At 43.3% G+C, this 22,103-nt stretch overlaps 1 protein-coding gene across 1 annotated transcript in view; it reads right to left on the minus strand.

The window, feature by feature from the left end:
* Positions 1–15,865, minus strand: part of LOC141074916 (C-type lectin domain family 2 member G-like) — a gene marked incomplete at its 5' end in the record, with an annotated part of 86,130 nt that extends 70,265 nt beyond the window's left edge. Inside the window, one exon of the mRNA XM_073562225.1 lies at positions 15,812–15,865. Coding sequence (XP_073418326.1) covers positions 15,812–15,865 — 54 coding nt within the window. The remainder of the gene's footprint in view (positions 1–15,811) is intronic.
* Between the last annotated feature and the right edge of the window lie 6,238 nt (positions 15,866–22,103).

The raw sequence follows: 22,103 nt of genomic DNA on the forward strand, positions 1-22,103 counted from the left end.
CTGATCACGCATCCAGTGCTGGATACAGGCTGCACACGGATTGTACCACTGGTGTCTGATACATGCCTCCTGCAGATCACGCAACCAGTGCTGGATACAGGCTGCACACGGATTGTACCACTGGTGTCTGATACATGCCTCCTGCAGATCACGCAACCAGTGCTGGATACAGGCTGCACACGGATTGTACCACTGGTGTCTGATACATGCCTTCCAGAGATCATACCACTGGTGCCGGATGTAGAGACACAGCATTGTATCTTAATTAACCAGACATCTATTTTTAGCAAACCAAGAATAGACTGTTATCTATATGTTGGCTTTTGAATTTAAGCAGTTCTTTCTGGCTGATCCAGAAAACAGACTTTTCTTTGTGTAAGTCTGTAATATTGACTTGTAAGCTGATATGTGATATAACATAGTGTGCTCTTATCCGTGATAACTAGAGTCAAACGGGTCGGTCATATTCATAAGTCGGCGACTTTCGCTGAAGTCGGCTTTCATGAAACGAAACCCGACCATAGCGTGAGGTCGGCCACGAGGTCGGCGACCAGAGCGCCAAAGTCGCGTTTCAAATGATGCTTCCAGCGCCCTTTTTCAGCCAATGATGGAGGACGCACACTGTGGGCAACGCGATGACATGGGCATCGGTCGCCACCATCTTTGAGAAGGGCATGCAAGTGATTGGCTGGCTTTGTGTGGCGTCACAGGGCCTATAAAAGGGCGTGAACACCGACCGCCATGCAGTGCAAGGGGAGGCTCTATTTTGGTGCATCAGCTCTGTTGGTTATTAGGCTGCCTGATAGCTGCACTGCTGTTTGCACACTGCTGTACAAACTGCTTTTTTAAAAGCAAAAATACTTTTCTTCCTCTTTTCTGCACAGTTACCAAGCGTTCATTTTCCACCCTTTTGTGTGTGCAGCAGTCCTGCTTATTAGGCTGCCTGCGTCCATACTTGGACTGAGAACATCATTGTCAGCCTCCTAAAATCTCTAGGGAGCTTCCAATTCTCCCCATACTATATACACACCTTGTACTTTGTCATACACCAGCCAATTTCAGCCTGTTACATTGAGGTGTAATCTCTCCTGGGCCTGAGACAATTGTGGTGCCACTGAGGGTTCAGTTGCCACAGAGGTACTGCACCTCCTCCTGAGATGTGGTACCCCACCATTCAGGTAAGGTGGGGACACCTGACCACACTCCAACACCTGCATCCCACGCGGTAAGAGGGAGACCGATTAGAAGGGAGTTACAATAGTCGAGACGAGAATGAATAAGAGAAACAGTAAGAGTTTTTGCAGAGTCAAAAGTAAGAAAAGGTCGAATTCTAGAAATGTTTTTGAGGTGCAGATGACAAGAGCGAGCCAGTGATCGTATGTGGGGGGCAAAGGAAAGCTCGGAATCAAGTATGACCCCAAGACAGCGGGCATGTTGCTGGGGAGTAATAGTGGAACCACACACGGAAATGGCAATGTCGGGTATAGGTACATTAGTAGCGGGAGGAAACACCAGGAGTTCAGTCTTTGACAGGTTCAGTTTCAGATATAGTGAGGACATGATATTAGACACAGCGTTTAGACAATCGCCGGTGTTTTCTAGAAAGGCTGGCGTGATGTCAGGAGAAGAAGCGTATAATTGGGTGTCATCAGCATAGAGATGGTACTGGAAACCAAATCTACTGATTGTTTGACCAATAGGGGCAGTGTACAAGGAGAAGAGGAAGGGGCCTAGAACCGATCCTTGAGGAACCCCAACAGTAAGGGGAAGGTGAGAGGAGGAGGAATCGGCAAAAGAAACAGTAAAGGAGCGGTCAGAGAGATAGGAGGGAAAACTAGGAGAGAACGGTGTCCTTGAGGCCAATGGAACAATCTCATCATGCTGGGATTTCTCTCACATGTAGAATACGGGCAAGAAAAAAAAACGGTGACGGGAGCTGCCCATAGATGAGTACTGGTATGAGTGCTATGCAATGTTTTATCTCCTCGCTAGTGTGACGCCGGCCTAAAGGAGAGAAAATTGGCAGTGACGACATCTCCTCCTTCCCGGATTACTCTGCGGAAACCCAGAAGCGTAGAGCCCAAGTCCTGGATGTGAAGCATCATCTCGGCAAAGTGCAGATCTCCTACTCCATGCTGTACCCAGCGAGGCCAAGAGCGATGACTGGATCTCTGGATCTCTGGGGAAAACCTGTTTTAACCCTCCTAAAGGGACTCTAAAGAGATAGGATGACCTCAATGGGCAACGACTGTCTCCATCCACAGCAGTGGTTACATACAACAAGGGCTGTGTTCACATGTCCAGTAATCGTCAGGTAGAATGGATCCGGCAGCGATCAGTGACTTGTGCAGACACCGCTTTGTTGGTGAGCACGGTGGGCTATCGTCTTCTTGGTAATGGTGGACCTTTAGGGGTGATGATAAGCCTTTCATTCAGTGTTCAGCTCGCTCAGTGTGCGGTTACAGGGAGGACTATTATTTGTATTGGGTTTAGTTCTTTGTCCTCCATGTGCCTCACGGTACCAGACGCAGTGCCGATAATGTACGTGCTTTATAATTCTGCCGGTTCTGTCACCAACTGCTGGTACACAGAGGGAATCTATCATGACTCCTAATGCTATTATCCTGCAAATACAGGGTTAATCTACAGGTAAATACGATGCTGTCCGGCCGCCGCACTCAGAGACAGTTTTACACAAAGTGGGGCCCTGGGCAAAAGTTTACAGTGGGGCCCCAACAGTGGCGTAGCTACTGTTTGTGGCGCCCGGGGCGGTCGAAAAATTTGCCGCCCCTTTGGTCGTTGATAATCTGGAAGCATCCGAAGAGCCCACACTACACTCAAAGATCTAATTTTTAGTCTGCTACTAACTCTGCTGTTATTATTTCTAGACTTTCATCTTCTTGCAGTTCTCTCTATATATGTATGTATTAGCTTGATGATGCTGGATGAAGACCTAATGGCTTTTTTAATAATAATTTTTAATGATGTGACAGACCTTACATATTGGATTATATAGAGCCCTGTTTTTTATTACATACCGTCCTGTCTTGTTAGCTGTATAATGCAATGATGGCTGATGGAGCATGGGAAAGCTTCCTTTCTAATGGAGGAGCTGATGGACTGGTCGTCTGGTCACCGGCTCCTCGATCAGCAGTCATTTTATATCTAAAAAGAGAGGGGGCTATGTAATAAAAGAGGGCGCTGTGAATAACAAAATTAACAAGAATACACTATGTAAGAGACAGCACTATACATAACAGTAGAGGAAGCTATATAACAAGGGACGGCACCATATATAACTAGAGAGGATGGTACGTAATAAGGGATGGTGTTATACATAATAAAAGAGGAAACTATGTAACTAAGGATGGTGTTATACAGAATTAGTGAGTACACTATATACTAAGGGACTGTGTTAGACATAGTGAGTACACTATATACTAAGGGACTGTGTTAGACATAGTGAGTACACTATATACTAAGGGACTGTGTTAGACATAGTGAGTACACTATATACTAAGGGACTGTGTTAGACATAGTGAGTACACTATATACTAAGGGACTGTGTTAGACATAATAAACGATAATGTCTTCCTCCACCTCCCCCTGTTCCTAAGGCCATTATAAGTCCCCCTTCCTCCCATCCCAATCCCCCTCACCCCTCATTGTCCTCCTCCCCTCACATCCCATTATTGTCCTCTCCCCCACCCCATCATTGCCCTCTTCACCACCACATCATTTTCTTCTCCCCCACCACCCACATTTATTGCCCATTCCACCACCACCATCACTGCATTCTCTCCCACCATCATTTATTTTTCCCCCACCACCCCATCATTGCCCTCTCCATCACCCCCATCATTGCCTTCTCCCCATCATCCCCACCCTTGCCTTCTCCCCATCATTGCCTTCTCCTTCACCCCATCACTCCCATCATTGCCTGCTCCATCACCCCATCATTGTCTTCTCCCCATCACTCCCATCATTGCCTTCTCCATCACCCCATCACTGCCTTCTCCCCATGACTCCCATCATTGCCTTCTCCATCACCCCATCACTCCCATCATTGCCTGCTCCATCACCCCATCACTCCCATCATTGTCTGCTCCATCACCCCCATCATTGCCTTCTCCTTCACCCCATCACTGCCTTCTCCCCATCACTCCCATCATTGCTTGCTCCATCATCCCATCATTGTCTTCTCCCCATCATTGCCTTCTCCATCACCTCATCACTGCCTTATCCCCATCATTCCCATCATTGCCTGCTCCATCACTCCCATCATTGTCTGCTCCATCACCCCCATTATTGCCTGCTCCATCACTCCCATCATTGCCTTCTCTGCATCACCCCCCTCATGGCCTTCTCCCATTACCCCCTCATGGCCTTCTCCCATTACCCCCTCATGGCCTTCTCCCATCACCCCAGGCATTATGGCCTTCTCTCCCCATCATGGTCTTCTCATGTCCCAATCTCCTCCAGGGCCAGGCTAACCTACACACACACACACACACACAGATACACACAAATACATTACACACAGACATACATACATACATACACACACAGACAGACACACACACACACATACATACAGACATACACACACAGACATACAAACACACAGACACCACCTCTCTCCTCTCACCTGTCCGCATCGCCCGCACTTCCTCGCTCACACAGCAGCGGCCGCTGAATGATGATGTCATTCAGCGGCGCTTCTCTGTGTCAAACAGGAAGCGCGGGCGGCGGGCAGGAAGCAGGACGGGTCCTTGCAGCTCTTCTCCTGTTATTCCCTCTTGCAGGCAGCGGAGCTGCTGTGATTGCTCCCTGCCTGCCGCTGCACTGCACTGTGCCTCACTGCCTCCGCGCTTCTCCCACAGAGAGGAATTGCTGCTGCTGCCGCGCTGCCTCCACACATGTGCCGCCTGGGGCGGACCGCCCCCCACGCCCACCCCACGCTACGCCACTGGGCCCCAAATGCTCACATATTGCTCAATCACGCAAATATTTCTGTTGTAGTTACATGCGCTGAGTTGAGGCCACTAAATGAGCGCGATCGACAACATTGAAGTTGTTTGACGCTTGTTTCCCGGCCTCTTTACTCCAGCTGAGGAAGAATGATGGGGAGAGATAGTCCTCGATACAGTATAATGCAGGTCCCATATAGTACATATGGTATAATGACTGACCATGGTCCTTAATAGAGTATAATGCAGCCCCTCTTATAGTATACTGCTACTGCAGTCCCCTCAGACTATAATGCAGCCCCCTTCAGAGTACACTCCAGCCCCCTCAGAGTATTCTGCAGCTCCTTCAGAGTATACTGTAGCCCCTTCAGAGCATACTGCAGCCCCCTCAGTATAATGCATCTCCCTCCTCACAGTATAATGCAGCCCCCTTCACAGTATAATGCAGCCCCCCTCACAGTATAATGCAGCACCACACAAACAGTATAATGTAGCCCCCTCAGAGCATAATTCAGCCCCCTCAGAGTGTACTGCAGCTCCTTCAGGGTATAATGCAGCCCCCTCAGAACATACTGCAGCCCCCTCAGAGTATAGTGCAGTCTCCTCAGAGTATAATGCAGCCTTCCTCAGAGTATATTACAGACCCTTCAGAATATAATGAACCCCCCCACACACAGTATAATTCAGCACCCCCAAACACACACAGTATAGTGCAGCCCCCACATACACAGTATAATGCAGCCCCCCACATAGTATAGAATCATAGAATCGTAGAGTTGGAAGGGACCTCCTGGGCCATCTGGTCCAACCCCCTGCTCAAAGAAAGATTCGCTAAATCATCCCAGTCAGATGTCTGTCCAGCCTCTATTTGAAGACTTCCATTGAAGGAGAACTCACCACTTCTCGTGTCAGCCTGTTCCACTCATTGATCACTCTGTCAAAAGTTTTTTCTAATATCTAATCTGTGTCTCCTCCCATTCAGTTTCATACCATTGCTTCTAGTCTTTCCTTGTGCAAATGAGAATAAAGATGATCCTTCTACAATGTGACAGCCCTTTAGATATTTGTAGACAGCTATTAAGTCTCCTCTCAGTCTTCTCTTTTGCAAACTAAACATTCCCAAATCCTGCAACCTTTCCTAATAAGACAGGGTTTGCAGACCGGTCACCATTCTGGTCTCTCTTTTCTGAACTTGCTCCAGTTTGTTGATGTCTTTTTTAAAATGTAGTGCCCAAAACTGGACACAATACTCCAGATGAGGTCTGACCAAAGAGGAATAGAGGGAAATAATGACTTCACGTGATCTAGACTGTATGCTTCTGTTAATACATCCTAGAATTGCATTTGCCTTTTTTGCTGCTGCATCACACTGTTGACTCATGTTCAGTCTGTGATCTATTAGTATACCCAAGCGTCTGTCACATTGGTGAACCATATGTTTTTTATGCATCTATTCTGTTTTTAATCATTTTTTTGGAATAAAGTCTTTTGATTTTAACCATCCTTTGGTCGAAGTTGCTGGAACATCTCCCAAGTATTGTTGACTCATGTTCAGTCTGTGATCTATTAGTATACCCAAGTCTTTTTCACATGTGCTGTTGCTTAGCCCTATTCCTCCCATTCTGTATATGCTTTTTTCATTTTTATTGCCCAGATGTAGTACTTTGCATTTTTCCCTGTTAAAAACCATTCTGTTAGTTGCTGCCCACTGCTCCAGTTTATTTATATCTTTTTGAATCCTCTCTCTCTCTTCTCTAGTATTAGCTAGCTTTGTGTCATCAGCAAATTTAATCAGTTTACCCTCAATTCCTTCATCTAAATCGTTGATAAAGATGTTGAACAATACAGGGCCCAGGACAGAGCCCTGTGGTACCCCACTTGAGTCATTCTTCCAACTGGATGTGCAGCCATTTACGACCACTCTTTGGGTCCGATCACTAAGCCAGTTATGAATCCACCTTTGCCTTGTCCATTCCATACTTAGTCATTTTTTCAATAAGGATTGTATGAGAGACTTTGTCAAATGCTTTGCTGAAGTCAAGATATACTATATCTACAACATTTCCTTGATCCACCCAATCAGTGATTCCGTCATAGAATGAAATTAAGTTAGTCTGACATGACTTATTAGTTACAAACCCATGCTGACTCTGTTTAATCACTTCATTCTTATCCAGGTACTGACATACATGTCGTTTAATAATTTGTTCAAAGATCTTTCCTGGTATAGAAGTCAGACTCACCGGCCTATAGTTGCCTGGGTCCATCTTCTTCCCCTTTTTGAAGATAGGAACAACATTTGCTCTTCTCCAGTCTTCTGGGACTTCTCCTGTTCTCCAAGAAATTTCAAAGATTATGGAGAGGGGTTCAAAAATTTCTTCTGCCATCTTCTTCAGTACTCTGGGGTCTAATTCATCTGGACCTGGAGACTTGAATTCATTTAGGTTAGCTAAGTGTTTCCTCACTATCTTTCTGTTTATAGATATCCTGGATTGTTCTATTCCCTTAATAGGACAGTGAAGAACAGTTGATGTTACATTTCCTTTCTGAGAGAAAACAGATGCAAAATAGGAATTTAAAAGTTCGGCCTTCTCAACATCCTGTCTTACCATTTCATCATTTTCATCCTGTAAAAATCCTATAGCATCTTTGACTTTTCTTTTACTTTTGACATATCCCCAAAATCCTTTATTATTGCTTTTGACATCTCTTGCAAGCCTCAATTCATTGTCAGCTTTAATTATCTGATTTGTGCCCTGCAGGTTCTGCAGACAGCATTATATTCTTCTTTAGATATGCCTCCCTCTTTCCATTGTATAAACATTTCTTTCTTCCTTTTTAGCATGTGCTTAAGTTCTATGTTCATCCATCCTGCTTTCCTTAAATGCTTCCTATTCTTCCCTCTTTTCGGAATTGTTAACAATTGTGCTTTGAGAATTTCATTTTTCAAGATTTCCCATCCTTCCTGGACATTTTTGTCCTTAAGGATATCCAGCCATTAGATCCCTCCAATTCTCTTTCTGAAACCCTTAAAATCTGCCTTTCTGAAATCTAATCTTGAAGTCTGAGTCTTCACAGGTCTTCCTCCTCTAGCTCTCCAAAATTCTAAAAAATAGCATGGTCGCTACCTCCTAGGGTCCCAGCCACTTTTACCTCCTCAACCATTTCCTCCCTGTTTATAAGGATTAGATCCAAGGTAGCAGTTCCCCTTGTTTTCTCCCCTACCTTTTGGAAGATAAAGTTGTCAGCAAGAGAGGATAAGAATTTCCTTGACCTGTTAGTTTTGCCCTGAGAGAGATTCCCAACAAATGTCTGGATAGTTGAAATCTCCCATGAGCACTATGTCATATTTTTTGGAGAACTTGGCCATTTGATGCATAAAGAGTTCATCCATATCTTCAGCTTGCACAGGCGGCCTGTAGTAAATGCCTACAATGGTGTCCTTTCCATTGTTCTGTCCTTGTATTCTTACCCAAACAGTTTCCACAGAACTCCCAGTCTCTGAAGCTTGGATCTCTGTGCAGATATACGCGTTTCTAACATACAATGTGACACCCCCTCCTCGTTTATCAAGTCTGTTTCTTGCAGATAAGTTGTATCCTTCTAGTCTTGTATTCCAATCATGTGTATTGTCCCACCAAGTTTCAGTGATTCCAATGACATCATATTTCTTTTCCTGTGTTAGTAGTTCCAATTCTCTTTGTTTGTTGCCCATGCTTTGTGCATTAGTATAGAAACATTTTAGTTTGTGATTGGTTTCTCTTTCTCCAATATTTTTATTATTTAGATTCTTTTGTCTTTGTTCTTCCTTTCCACTTCTAATAGCAGAGTTCTCAATAGCATTTGTCAGGTGTATGGCTTTTTCTGGTCTTTTGCTTCCCTTCCCATGTTGTTCTAGTTTAAAGCTCTCCTTACAAGTGTAGCAAGGCGACTTCCAAATACATGCTTTCCAGTTTTTGTAAGGTGCACCCCATCTCTAGCAAGTAGTCCATCGTATAGGTAATTCACTCCGTGATCCAGAAATCCAAATCGTTGCTGATGGCACCATCGACGTAGCCAGTTGTTCACCTGCAGAATCTTATTCCACCTCCTTGTTCCATGGCCATCCACTGGGAGGATGGAAGAGAAGACCACCTGCGCTCCCAGTTCTTTCACTTTCTTGCCTAAGTCTTCAAAGTCTCTGCAGATGTTTCCAGGTCGTTTCTTGCGGTGTCATTTGTCCCCACATGTAGTAGCAGGAATGGGTAGTCATCTGTAGGTCTGAAGAGTCCTGATATCCTGTCAGACACATCTTTAATTTTTGCACCTGGAAGACAGCACATTTCTCTTGAAGTTATATCCGGTCTGCAGATAGCGGCCTCTGTTCCTCTCAACAGGGAATCCCCCATGACCACCACTCTCCGTTTCTTCTTCACAACATTTTTCTTTCTCCATCCAGGAGGACTCTGAAGGCGTACAAGGCTGCTGTTTGTGGGTAAAGTCTTATCCTGATGTATTTCTTCATCGTTTTCCTGCGTGAGAGCCTGGTACTGGTTCCTCAGCAGTATGGGTGCTGACTGCCTCCTGATCCTCCTGCTTCTCTGGGTCACATGTCTCCATTCCTCTGTTTCTTCAGGTGCACTTCGAATTTCTTCTCTTTCTGTAACATGAAGAGATAATTCTGCTCTAAGAACTCTTCACCTTCCTTAATGATCTTCAACGTAGCTAACCTCTCTTCGAGATTTTGCAACTTTTCCTCCAACAGGGACACAAGCTTGCATTTGTGGCATGTGAAGTTTGGCTTTTCCACTGGTAAGTCTGTGAACATGTAGCAAGAAATGCAGCTCACCAAATGGCTCCTGGCCTCTTCCATATTGAGATTTCCTAAAAACGATGAAAGATGTCGGCGCGCAGTTTTCCGATTTCCTCTTTTCAGCTGCAACGGCCAAAACCTAGTGATCGTTGAGCTCGCGGAGACTCTTCACTTATCCCAGAAGGCACTGGGAATATGCAAATGATCTCCTCAGCCCCTGCTCACAGTATAAAGCAGCCCCCACACAGAATAGTGCAGGGACCCCAAACACACAGTATAATGCAGCCCTCCACACAGTATAATGCAGCCTCCCACTCACAGTATACTTGCAGCCCTCACAAACATAGTATATTGCAGCCCCCACACACCGTATACTGCAGCCCTCAACACAGTATAGTGCAGCCCCCCACACAGTATAATTCATCCCCCAAAGTATAATGCAGCCCCCACAAACACTGTATAGCACAGTCACCCTACACACAGTATAGTGCAGCCCCCCTCAGAGTATAATGCAGCACCATCACAGTATAATGCAGCCCCCTCAGAGTATAATGCAGCACCCAGAGTATAATTCAGCCTCCTCACAGTAAAATGCACCCTCCTCACAGTATAATGCTGCCCCCCTCAGAGTATAATGCAGCACCACACAAACACAGTATAGCACAGTTACCCTACATACAGTATAATGCTGCCCCCCTCAGAGTATAATGCAGCACCATCACAGTATAATGCAACCCCCTCAGAGTATAATGCAGCACCCATCAGAGTATAATTCAGCCTCCTCACAGTAAAATGCACCCTCCTCACAGTATAATGCAGCCCCCCTCAGAGTATAATGCAGCACCACACAAACAGTATAATGTAGCCCCCTCATAGAGCATAATTCAGCCTCTCAGAGTAAAATGCAGCCCCCTCAGAGTATAATGCAGCCCCCACAGAGTATAATGCAGCCGTCTCAGAGTATAATGCAGCCCCCCTCACACACACTAGTATCCGGCTCACGTCCTCTCTCCTCTGGAGCCGATCACTCACTGCGGACTCCTCTCACCAGGCAGTAATCAGTTCCATCTGCCTGGCCGCTGATGTAAGGGGTGTGGACTGGACTGCTGCATTCTTGCTCCTGAAGACACCAATAACCTTGTATGGTGCATAATGTGTGTAGTGTCATATTGTGTGGTTATGTGATATAATGTGACTGGCAATGTATTGTGATATATATTATGCATTACCATATCACATTGTATAAGTTAATGTATGATGTTGGTAGTGTGCAGTGCAGAATAAGTATAGGGCTTAGGATGCAAGATAGGTAGGATAAGGTAGTTGACTGTAATTAGATAGTGACGTGGGGTAAATGTTAATGTTCGGGACTAGCCCATAGTGGTAGGGACAAATGGACACTGCTTACTATTTGAAGGGAGTTCATTAGCTAGTGAGATAAGGTCAAGTTCAAGGTGTGGTTGGGCTGATAGCAAGAGTGAATACATATTGTACTGGGTGGTACAAGGCCTTTTAAAAAGTCCCTGTGGGCATTCTTGTAAAGTTTGGAGATCAAGGATCTATTTGGTTGCTATGGCGAGCACAATAACCCCTTCTGTTCCAAGGAAGATGCACATGGAACCAAGTGTGGAGAGGTAATGAACCTCGGACGTACTGCGGATCTGGACTGGCAATCCGTACGGCTGACAGGATCAGTGAACATAGGGACAGTCCAGGTAAAAGGGAAAGAAATGCTGGAAATGTAGTGTACTATGGAAGCAAGAAATGGAAAGTGCAGTGCCCGATGTAATGAGTGTTACCCTCTGATACACCGGGCTGTCGCGTATCCTTCCGTGTTGTAATGAACTGGCTGTCCCCTGATTCATGGGCGGCAGCTCCTGAAATTAAAGACTTGGCTGAGGTCTGCGGCTGACAGCTGAGTGCAGCGCACCATTCACATGACCGTACGTCTGATCTGGGATGGGATGTTCCTGTAAAGTGACGTGGGGTCACCTCGTCTGTTGAAACAACAACGCTTTCTTATGAATCCCAAATTTGGTGCCGTCCCCTGTTTACAGTGTGCGCAGTGCAATAATGTCCTGAGGGGCAATTCTTTTCATCATCCCTATAGGGGCAAAAAGTACAGCATTAAAGAATACTTCACCCGCAATACATTGTTTGTAGAGTATTTCGTTAAATGCCCCGGCGGACTTCTTTATGTGGGAGAGACCACACAACACTTAAGGAATCGCATCTCTAAACACAAGTAACCATCTCCTACTTCCGATCCCTTTCCAGCACATCACCGCGGGCTGCAGTATTGCCCAATTCAAATTTCAAGTATGAGCAAATTCAATCACCACGCAGGGGTGGCAACCGTGTCAACCCTCTCAAAAGAAGGGAGGCGTATTGGATCCACGAGCTCAATACACTGGCACCCAAGGGGTTACACAGGGATTATGATGCTCCGTCAGTGTTAGTGCTATCATAATGCGATCTCGTCATGCTCTGGATTATTCCTGTATATTGCCTTTCTAGTTTGGCATGACTTATAACTCAACACTATTTGTGTTACAGAACCTACAGCATTAGTTCTATGGTATTTTGGCATGTCTTATAATTCAATGCAAACACCATCTATAGTTAGAACCTACAACACTGAATGATGTGAGCCGGTATTCCTTGAGCGTGGATTTTCTTGGATCACACTGCCTTTCTTGAATACAGCGTCCCATTCCTCTCTCCTGTCACGTCTGGCACTGTGGAATGTACAATGATGGGCCTGGAACGCACGCGCCCTCTTTTTACTCCTTTCCAGCCGTGTGGAAAGCAATATGGTGCCGCTGGAACGCACGCACTTCCGGGTAACACCTTCCGGTTAGCCACCATTTTATTCTCTTCTATAAACACTCACTGGCACTCGGGACAAGCGGTGGATACCGCGTCATTACTCAAGAGTAACTCTTTTCTACCAGACTGGTAAGCACTTGTGCGCCTCCCCTTGGCTACCATAGCGGCCCTTCTGATCATAGATCAATAACGGCACCATCTCACTCCACAGATATTTGGTCCCAAGATACTTCTCTGCTACCTAAGGGTACGAACAACACTGACTGCTTCCCAGTATATGCATGGCTGGTGCTAGTTCACGCACTGTATACATCATATATCTTCTCCTTTAGGATATTTCGCCCTATCACAAGCTCACAGTACATTCCTCGGGTGCTTCTTTATGCGATTTCACATGATCTCCAGGATTGCTTGAAATCTGTGTATTATTAGATGTATCTTTAGCTATAATGTTAATGATGTATTGGGCATTGATTTCCTTAATCATGACTGTACCCAGATTATTTGTCTGTAAATATTTTGGTTCATTTTGCACCTATTGATTTTATGCTCAGTGCATTGCTGAAGGTCACTGAGATGGAAACGTCTGCTGTATGTATATTCTCCCTGGATTCCTGTGTGTGTGCCAAGTTCCTTTATAGATCCTACCTGAGCACCACTGATTTAGAGTTGTGCCCGCGTTCTACGTACAACGTTTCTGTGCCCAGCCTCTACATCGTTACGTTCACTTTCCCAACAGGGATCATTTTTGCTCCATCTTGTGTGCAGATGGCACGGCTTCTTCCATCTGCACCACCTGAGTATAAACGCCAGCAATGTCGGCATCTGCCTCAAAAAGGGGAACAATTTCTATCATATAAGGCTACTTTCACACTTGCTTTGTTTTGCAGCTCGTTTTTCCCGCAAAAAAACGCATAGAAAAAACGCATACAAGCGCATACAAATGCTGCGTTTTTTCAAGCATTTTTATGAGCATGCATGAAAAAAACGCAGCGTTTTTATGCGTTTGTATGCATTTTTAGTGCGTTTTTACCGCGTTTGCGTTTTTTTTCCAACATTTAGCTTGCCCCTCACAATAACCCAAACCATGACTTTACTAACCCTAACCCTAACCCTGACCCTAACCCTTAACCAAACTATACTAATCCTAACCCTTAACCAAACCCTAACCCTAACCCCTAACTAACCCTAAACCCTAACCCTTAACCAAACCATACTAACCCTAACCCAAACCCTAACCCTAACCCTAACCCCCCTTAACTAACCCTAACTCTAACACAAACCCCCAAATTCCATTGTCTAACTAATGGTCAACAAAAAGGATGCATTTTGTGCGCCCGAGCGCACACCACAAAAAAACACATGGACGGAAAAACGCATACAAACGCATGTGTATGCGCACATAAGCGCATCCCATGCAAAATATAGGAAAAAAAAACGCATGCGTTTTTTAGCGCTAAAATACAACGCAAAAAAACGCGAGTGTGAAACCAGCCTAAGTAGACTAAAAAGTCTGATCCTGCAGTGTGTCATTAACAGCCCATTTACCACTGGTTACCATCCATTTTCCTCTAGAGGCTTAGGTCCCTTGCACATCAATAAGGCTGTATTTAAATGAAAGAGCTTAAAATTAGTTCAGTTCAGCCCTAGGAAACATCCGAGCATCAAATTTGTTGCAAATCAAATTTATTCAAAATGAACGGCGGGTGCAGTGGGCGGGCACTGCACTTACAGATCTCCTCCCCTCTCTTAATCTCCACCCATTGCCTCCTGTCTCATGTTTCAGTGACGTGTCAGAGACAGGAGGCAGTGGGTGGGGAATAGTGACAACACAGGAGATCTGTAAGTGCAGCGCTTGCCCACTGCACCAGCGTGTTATTAGCTACAATCTCAATTATGGATGTCTCTAAATCAGCAACACAGATTAACATAAGAAAGAAGGGTATTTACTCCTCACGAAGGCTCCTTCACATCCCTGCCACTAGTGTGGGGTATAAAATCCTGGATGTGTGCCGTATCACTGTCATTCTGCAGGAGACGTCACGGTATTCTGGGTAGTCTCACCATTAGTGGTAAGATGATGACGTCATGAGACGAGATCCCATGAATGTGCCAAGACTACTGGACCCGGCTGATGTCAATCATATAAGAAGGATGCACCAATGAACCAACGGTGAGAAGGAGCGACACTGGTAGATGTTACCGTACATGAGAGAGATGATAGAAGTCTCATAGCCCCTGAAAACACAGCTGTGGCGAAACATGTTCTGAAAGGTATGGGGGGAACAATCTGTGGGAGCAGCTGACAAAAACAATCCTGAGCTGATTTACACTGCACGAATACGCAAATTCCATGCTAAGAAATGTGATCGCCAGCAGTCATGTCATAGCAGCAATGTTCCACCAGACGGCTGGCTAATGATTCATAAAGGATCTGTGTTGAATGTGGCAGTCTGATGGCGCCATGTCGATGTAGGATCCACCGATCAGCACTGATTAGTGTAACAGATGATTGAGGCAGATAATTCCCATCGTTTGCCCTCAGCATCGGCTGCTTTGTTGTTGGTTGGTGATTAAAGCTCGACATTAGTAAATCTGTCGATAGAAGTGAGGAAACTTTACTCCAAAAGGAGAAAGTACAGCTGGGAATTGTTATATAAGGAAACGTCTGAATATGCTGTATATCACTTGTAGCATTACCCCATGTGCGCCAGTCTTATGCCGGGAACCTTGGTGGTTCTGTCGTTACATGGTGCGGCCTGGATTCTGCTCTTCAGCCATTTATCCATCACATTTGGTGCTTGGTCTGATACAAAAGGGTGCAGAGACTTTCTCACATGGATCATACGAGAGGAATAACTTCCCTCAGTGTAAGAACACTGCCGTCATATATTGTGTACAGTGTGGGAAATCCTGCGCTGGGTCTTACACTGGACAATTCTTCAGATGAGAGGAGCAGTTCTATGTGATGAGTTGTGTGGTTGGTGATCGCCTGGGCTGTGGCAACCAAAAATTTAAATTGAGCAATGGAGCAATAATAGAGGACATCTAGAAGGGGAGAAAATACTTTTCCAAATCCCTTGTTACCACCAACGAATATGAGAGGTTTCGTCAGAACACCAGCATCATCAGTAATGCAGCTGACAACCTGTGACCATAACTCCCCTGAACATGACATCTACCTGCTCATCGGGGGTCAGGTGGCTCATGTGGACTGTACCTGCTGCCGATGACCCAGCGGATCCATTTCCAGGCCGGGTGGAAGCTCCTGCACCTAGAAATGAGAGAGAGCACAGCCAGCATCACAGAGATATACAAGCTCTATACACAGAGATATACAAGCTCTATACACACAGATGTAACTGCTCTATTCACATAGATGTAACTGCTCTATTCACACAGATGTAACTGCTCTATACACAGATGTAACTGCTCTATTCACACAGATGTAACTGCTCTATACACACAGATGTAACTGCTCTATTCACACAGATGTAACTGCTCTATACACATAGATGTAACTGCTCTATTCACACAGATGTAACTGCTCTATACACAGATGTAACTGCTCTATTCACACAGATGTAACTGCTCTATACACAGATGTAACTGCTCTATTCACACAGATGTAACTGCTCTATACACACAGATGTAACTGCTCTATACACACAGATGTAACTGCTCTATACACATAGATGTAACTGCTCTATACACACAGATGTAACTGCTCTATTCACACAGATGTAACTGCTCTATACACACAGATGTAACTGCTCTATACACACAGATGTAACTGCTCTATACACACAGATGTAACTGCTCTATACACACAGATGTAACTGCTCTATTCACACAGATGTAACTGCTCTATTCACATAGATGTAACTGCTCTATACACATAGATGTAACTGCTCTATACACATAGATGTAACTGCTCTATTCACACAGATGTAACTGCTCTATTCACACAGATGTAACTGCTCTATTCACACAGATGTAACTGCTCTATTCACACAGATGTAACTGCTCTATACACAGATGTAACTGCTCTATTCACACAGATGTAACTGCTCTATTCACACAGATGTAACTGCTCTATACACATAGATGTAACTGCTCTATTCACACAGATGTAACTGCTCTATACACAGATGTAACTGCTCTATACACATAGATGTAACTGCTCTATTCACACAGATGTAACTGCTCTATACACATAGATGTAACTGCTCTATTCACACAGATGTAACTGCTCTATACACAGATGTAACTGCTCTATACACAGATGTAACTGCTCTATTCACACAGATGTAACTGCTCTATTCACACAGATGTAACTGCTCTATACACATAGATGTAACTGCTCTATACACATAGATGTAACTGCTCTACACACACAGATGTAACTGCTCTATTCACACAGATGTAACTGCTCTATTCACACAGATGTAACTGCTCTATACACAGATGTAACTGCTCTATACACAGATGTAACTGCTCTATTCACACAGATGTAACTGCTCTATACACAGATGTAACTGCTCTATACACAGATGTAACTGCTCTATTCACACAGATGTAACTGCTCTATACACATAGATGTAACTGCTCTATTCACACAGATGTAACTGCTCTATACACAGATGTAACTGCTCTATACACATAGATGTAACTGCTCTATTCACACAGATGTAACTGCTCTATACACATAGATGTAACTGCTCTATACACATAGATGTAACTGCTCTATTCACACAGATGTAACTGCTCTATACACAGATGTAACTGCTCTATACACAGATGTAACTGCTCTATTCACACAGATGTAACTGCTCTATACACATAGATGTAACTGCTCTATTCACACAGATGTAACTGCTCTATACACAGATGTAACTGCTCTATACACATAGATGTAACTGCTCTATTCACACAGATGTAACTGCTCTATACACATAGATGTAACTGCTCTATTCACACAGATGTAACTGCTCTATACACAGATGTAACTGCTCTATTCACACAGATGTAACTGCTCTATACACAGATGTAACTGCTCTATTCACACAGATGTAACTGCTCTATTCACACAGATGTAACTGCTCTATTCACACAGATGTAACTGCTCTATTCACACAGATGTAACTGCTCTATTCACACAGATGTAACTGCTCTATTCACACAGATGTAACTGCTCTATACACATAGATGTAACTGCTCTATTCACACAGATGTAACTGCTCTATACACAGATGTAACTGCTCTATACACATAGATGTAACTGCTCTATTCACACAGATGTAACTGCTCTATACACATAGATGTAACTGCTCTATTCACACAGATGTAACTGCTCTATACACAGATGTAACTGCTCTATTCACACAGATGTAACTGCTCTATACATAGATGTAACTGCTCTATACACATAGATGTAACTGCTCTATTCACACAGATGTAACTGCTCTATACACAGATGTAACTGCTCTATTCACACAGATGTAACTGCTCTATACATAGATGTAACTGCTCTATACACATAGATGTAACTGCTCTATTCACACAGATGTAACTGCTCTATACACAGATGTAACTGCTCTATACACATAGATGTAACTGCTCTATACACATAGATGTAACTGCTCTATACACATAGATGTAACTGCTCTATTCACACAGATGTAACTGCTCTATTCACACAGATGTAACTGCTCTATTCACACAGATGTAACTGCTCTATACACATAGATGTAACTGCTCTATACACATAGATGTAACTGCTCTATACACATAGATGTAACTGCTCTATTCACACAGATGTAACTGCTCTATTCACACAGATGTAACTGCTCTATTCACACAGATGTAACTGCTCTATTCACACAGATGTAACTGCTCTATTCACATAGATGTAACTGCTCTATACACATAGATGTAACTGCTCTATTCACACAGATGTAACTGCTCTATTCACACAGATGTAACTGCTCTATTCACACAGATGTAACTGCTCTATTCACACAGATGTAACTGCTCTATACACAGATGTAACTGCTCTATTCACACAGATGTAACTGCTCTATTCACACAGATGTAACTGCTCTATACACATAGATGTAACTGCTCTATTCACACAGATGTAACTGCTCTATACACAGATGTAACTGCTCTATACACATAGATGTAACTGCTCTATTCACACAGATGTAACTGCTCTATACACATAGATGTAACTGCTCTATTCACACAGATGTAACTGCTCTATACACAGATGTAACTGCTCTATTCACACAGATGTAACTGCTCTATACACAGATGTAACTGCTCTATTCACACAGATGTAACTGCTCTATTCACACAGATGTAACTGCTCTATTCACATAGATGTAACTGCTCTATACACAGATGTAACTGCTCTATTCACACAGATGTAACTGCTCTATACACAGATGTAACTGCTCTATTCACACAGATGTAACTGCTCTATACACAGATGTAACTGCTCTATTCACACAGATGTAACTGCTCTATTCACACAGATGTAACTGCTCTATACACATAGATGTAACTGCTCTATTCACACAGATGTAACTGCTCTATACACAGATGTAACTGCTCTATACACAGATGTAACTGCTCTATTCACACAGATGTAACTGCTCTATTCACACAGATGTAACTGCTCTACACACACAGATGTAACTGCTCTATTCACACAGATGTAACTGCTCTATTCACACAGATGTAACTGCTCTATTCACACAGATGTAACTGCTCTATTCACACAGATGTAACTGCTCTATACACATAGATGTAACTGCTCTATTCACACAGATGTAACTGCTCTATACACATAGATGTAACTGCTCTATACACACAGATGTAACTGCTCTACACACACAGATGTAACTGCTCTATTCACACAGATGTAACTGCTCTATTCACACAGATGTAACTGCTCTATACACATAGATGTAACTGCTCTATTCACACAGATGTAACTGCTCTATTCACACAGATGTAACTGCTCTATTCACACAGATGTAACTGCTCTATACACAGATGTAACTGCTCTATTCACACAGATGTAACTGCTCTATACACAGATGTAACTGCTCTATTCACACAGATGTAACTGCTCTATACACACAGATGTAACTGCTCTATACACACAGATGTAACTGCTCTATACACATAGATGTAACTGCTCTATACACACAGATGTAACTGCTCTATTCACACAGATGTAACTGCTCTATACACACAGATGTAACTGCTCTATACACACAGATGTAACTGCTCTATACACACAGATGTAACTGCTCTATACACACAGATGTAACTGCTCTATTCACACAGATGTAACTGCTCTATACACATAGATGTAACTGCTCTATACACATAGATGTAACTGCTCTATTCACACAGATGTAACTGCTCTATTCACACAGATGTAACTGCTCTATTCACACAGATGTAACTGCTCTATTCACACAGATGTAACTGCTCTATACACAGATGTAACTGCTCTATTCACACAGATGTAACTGCTCTATTCACACAGATGTAACTGCTCTATACACATAGATGTAACTGCTCTATTCACACAGATGTAACTGCTCTATACACAGATGTAACTGCTCTATACACATAGATGTAACTGCTCTATTCACACAGATGTAACTGCTCTATACACATAGATGTAACTGCTCTATTCACACAGATGTAACTGCTCTATACACAGATGTAACTGCTCTATACACAGATGTAACTGCTCTATTCACACAGATGTAACTGCTCTATTCACACAGATGTAACTGCTCTATACACATAGATGTAACTGCTCTATACACATAGATGTAACTGCTCTACACACACAGATGTAACTGCTCTATTCACACAGATGTAACTGCTCTATTCACACAGATGTAACTGCTCTATACACATAGATGTAACTGCTCTATTCACACAGATGTAACTGCTCTATACACAGATGTAACTGCTCTATACACAGATGTAACTGCTCTATTCACACAGATGTAACTGCTCTATACACATAGATGTAACTGCTCTATTCACACAGATGTAACTGCTCTATACACAGATGTAACTGCTCTATACACATAGATGTAACTGCTCTATTCACACAGATGTAACTGCTCTATACACATAGATGTAACTGCTCTATTCACACAGATGTAACTGCTCTATACACAGATGTAACTGCTCTATTCACACAGATGTAACTGCTCTATACACAGATGTAACTGCTCTATTCACACAGATGTAACTGCTCTATTCACACAGATGTAACTGCTCTATTCACACAGATGTAACTGCTCTATTCACACAGATGTAACTGCTCTATTCACACAGATGTAACTGCTCTATTCACACAGATGTAACTGCTCTATACACATAGATGTAACTGCTCTATTCACACAGATGTAACTGCTCTATACACAGATGTAACTGCTCTATACACATAGATGTAACTGCTCTATTCACACAGATGTAACTGCTCTATACACATAGATGTAACTGCTCTATTCACACAGATGTAACTGCTCTATACACAGATGTAACTGCTCTATTCACACAGATGTAACTGCTCTATACATAGATGTAACTGCTCTATACACATAGATGTAACTGCTCTATTCACACAGATGTAACTGCTCTATACACAGATGTAACTGCTCTATACACATAGATGTAACTGCTCTATTCACACAGATGTAACTGCTCTATACACATAGATGTAACTGCTCTATTCACACAGATGTAACTGCTCTATTCACACAGATGTAACTGCTCTATTCACACAGATGTAACTGCTCTATTCACATAGATGTAACTGCTCTATACACATAGATGTAACTGCTCTATACACATAGATGTAACTGCTCTATTCACACAGATGTAACTGCTCTATTCACACAGATGTAACTGCTCTATTCACACAGATGTAACTGCTCTATTCACACAGATGTAACTGCTCTATACACAGATGTAACTGCTCTATTCACACAGATGTAACTGCTCTATTCACACAGATGTAACTGCTCTATACACATAGATGTAACTGCTCTATTCACACAGATGTAACTGCTCTATACACAGATGTAACTGCTCTATACACATAGATGTAACTGCTCTATTCACACAGATGTAACTGCTCTATACACATAGATGTAACTGCTCTATTCACACAGATGTAACTGCTCTATACACAGATGTAACTGCTCTATTCACACAGATGTAACTGCTCTATACACAGATGTAACTGCTCTATTCACACAGATGTAACTGCTCTATTCACACAGATGTAACTGCTCTATTCACATAGATGTAACTGCTCTATACACAGATGTAACTGCTCTATTCACACAGATGTAACTGCTCTATACACAGATGTAACTGCTCTATTCACACAGATGTAACTGCTCTATACACAGATGTAACTGCTCTATTCACACAGATGTAACTGCTCTATTCACACAGATGTAACT

Source organism: Dendrobates tinctorius, unplaced genomic scaffold (genome assembly GCF_039654945.1).
Source record: "Dendrobates tinctorius isolate UK_male_01 unplaced genomic scaffold, ASM3965494v1 ptg000342l, whole genome shotgun sequence".
NCBI classification, from domain to species: Eukaryota; Metazoa; Chordata; class Amphibia; order Anura; family Dendrobatidae; genus Dendrobates; species Dendrobates tinctorius.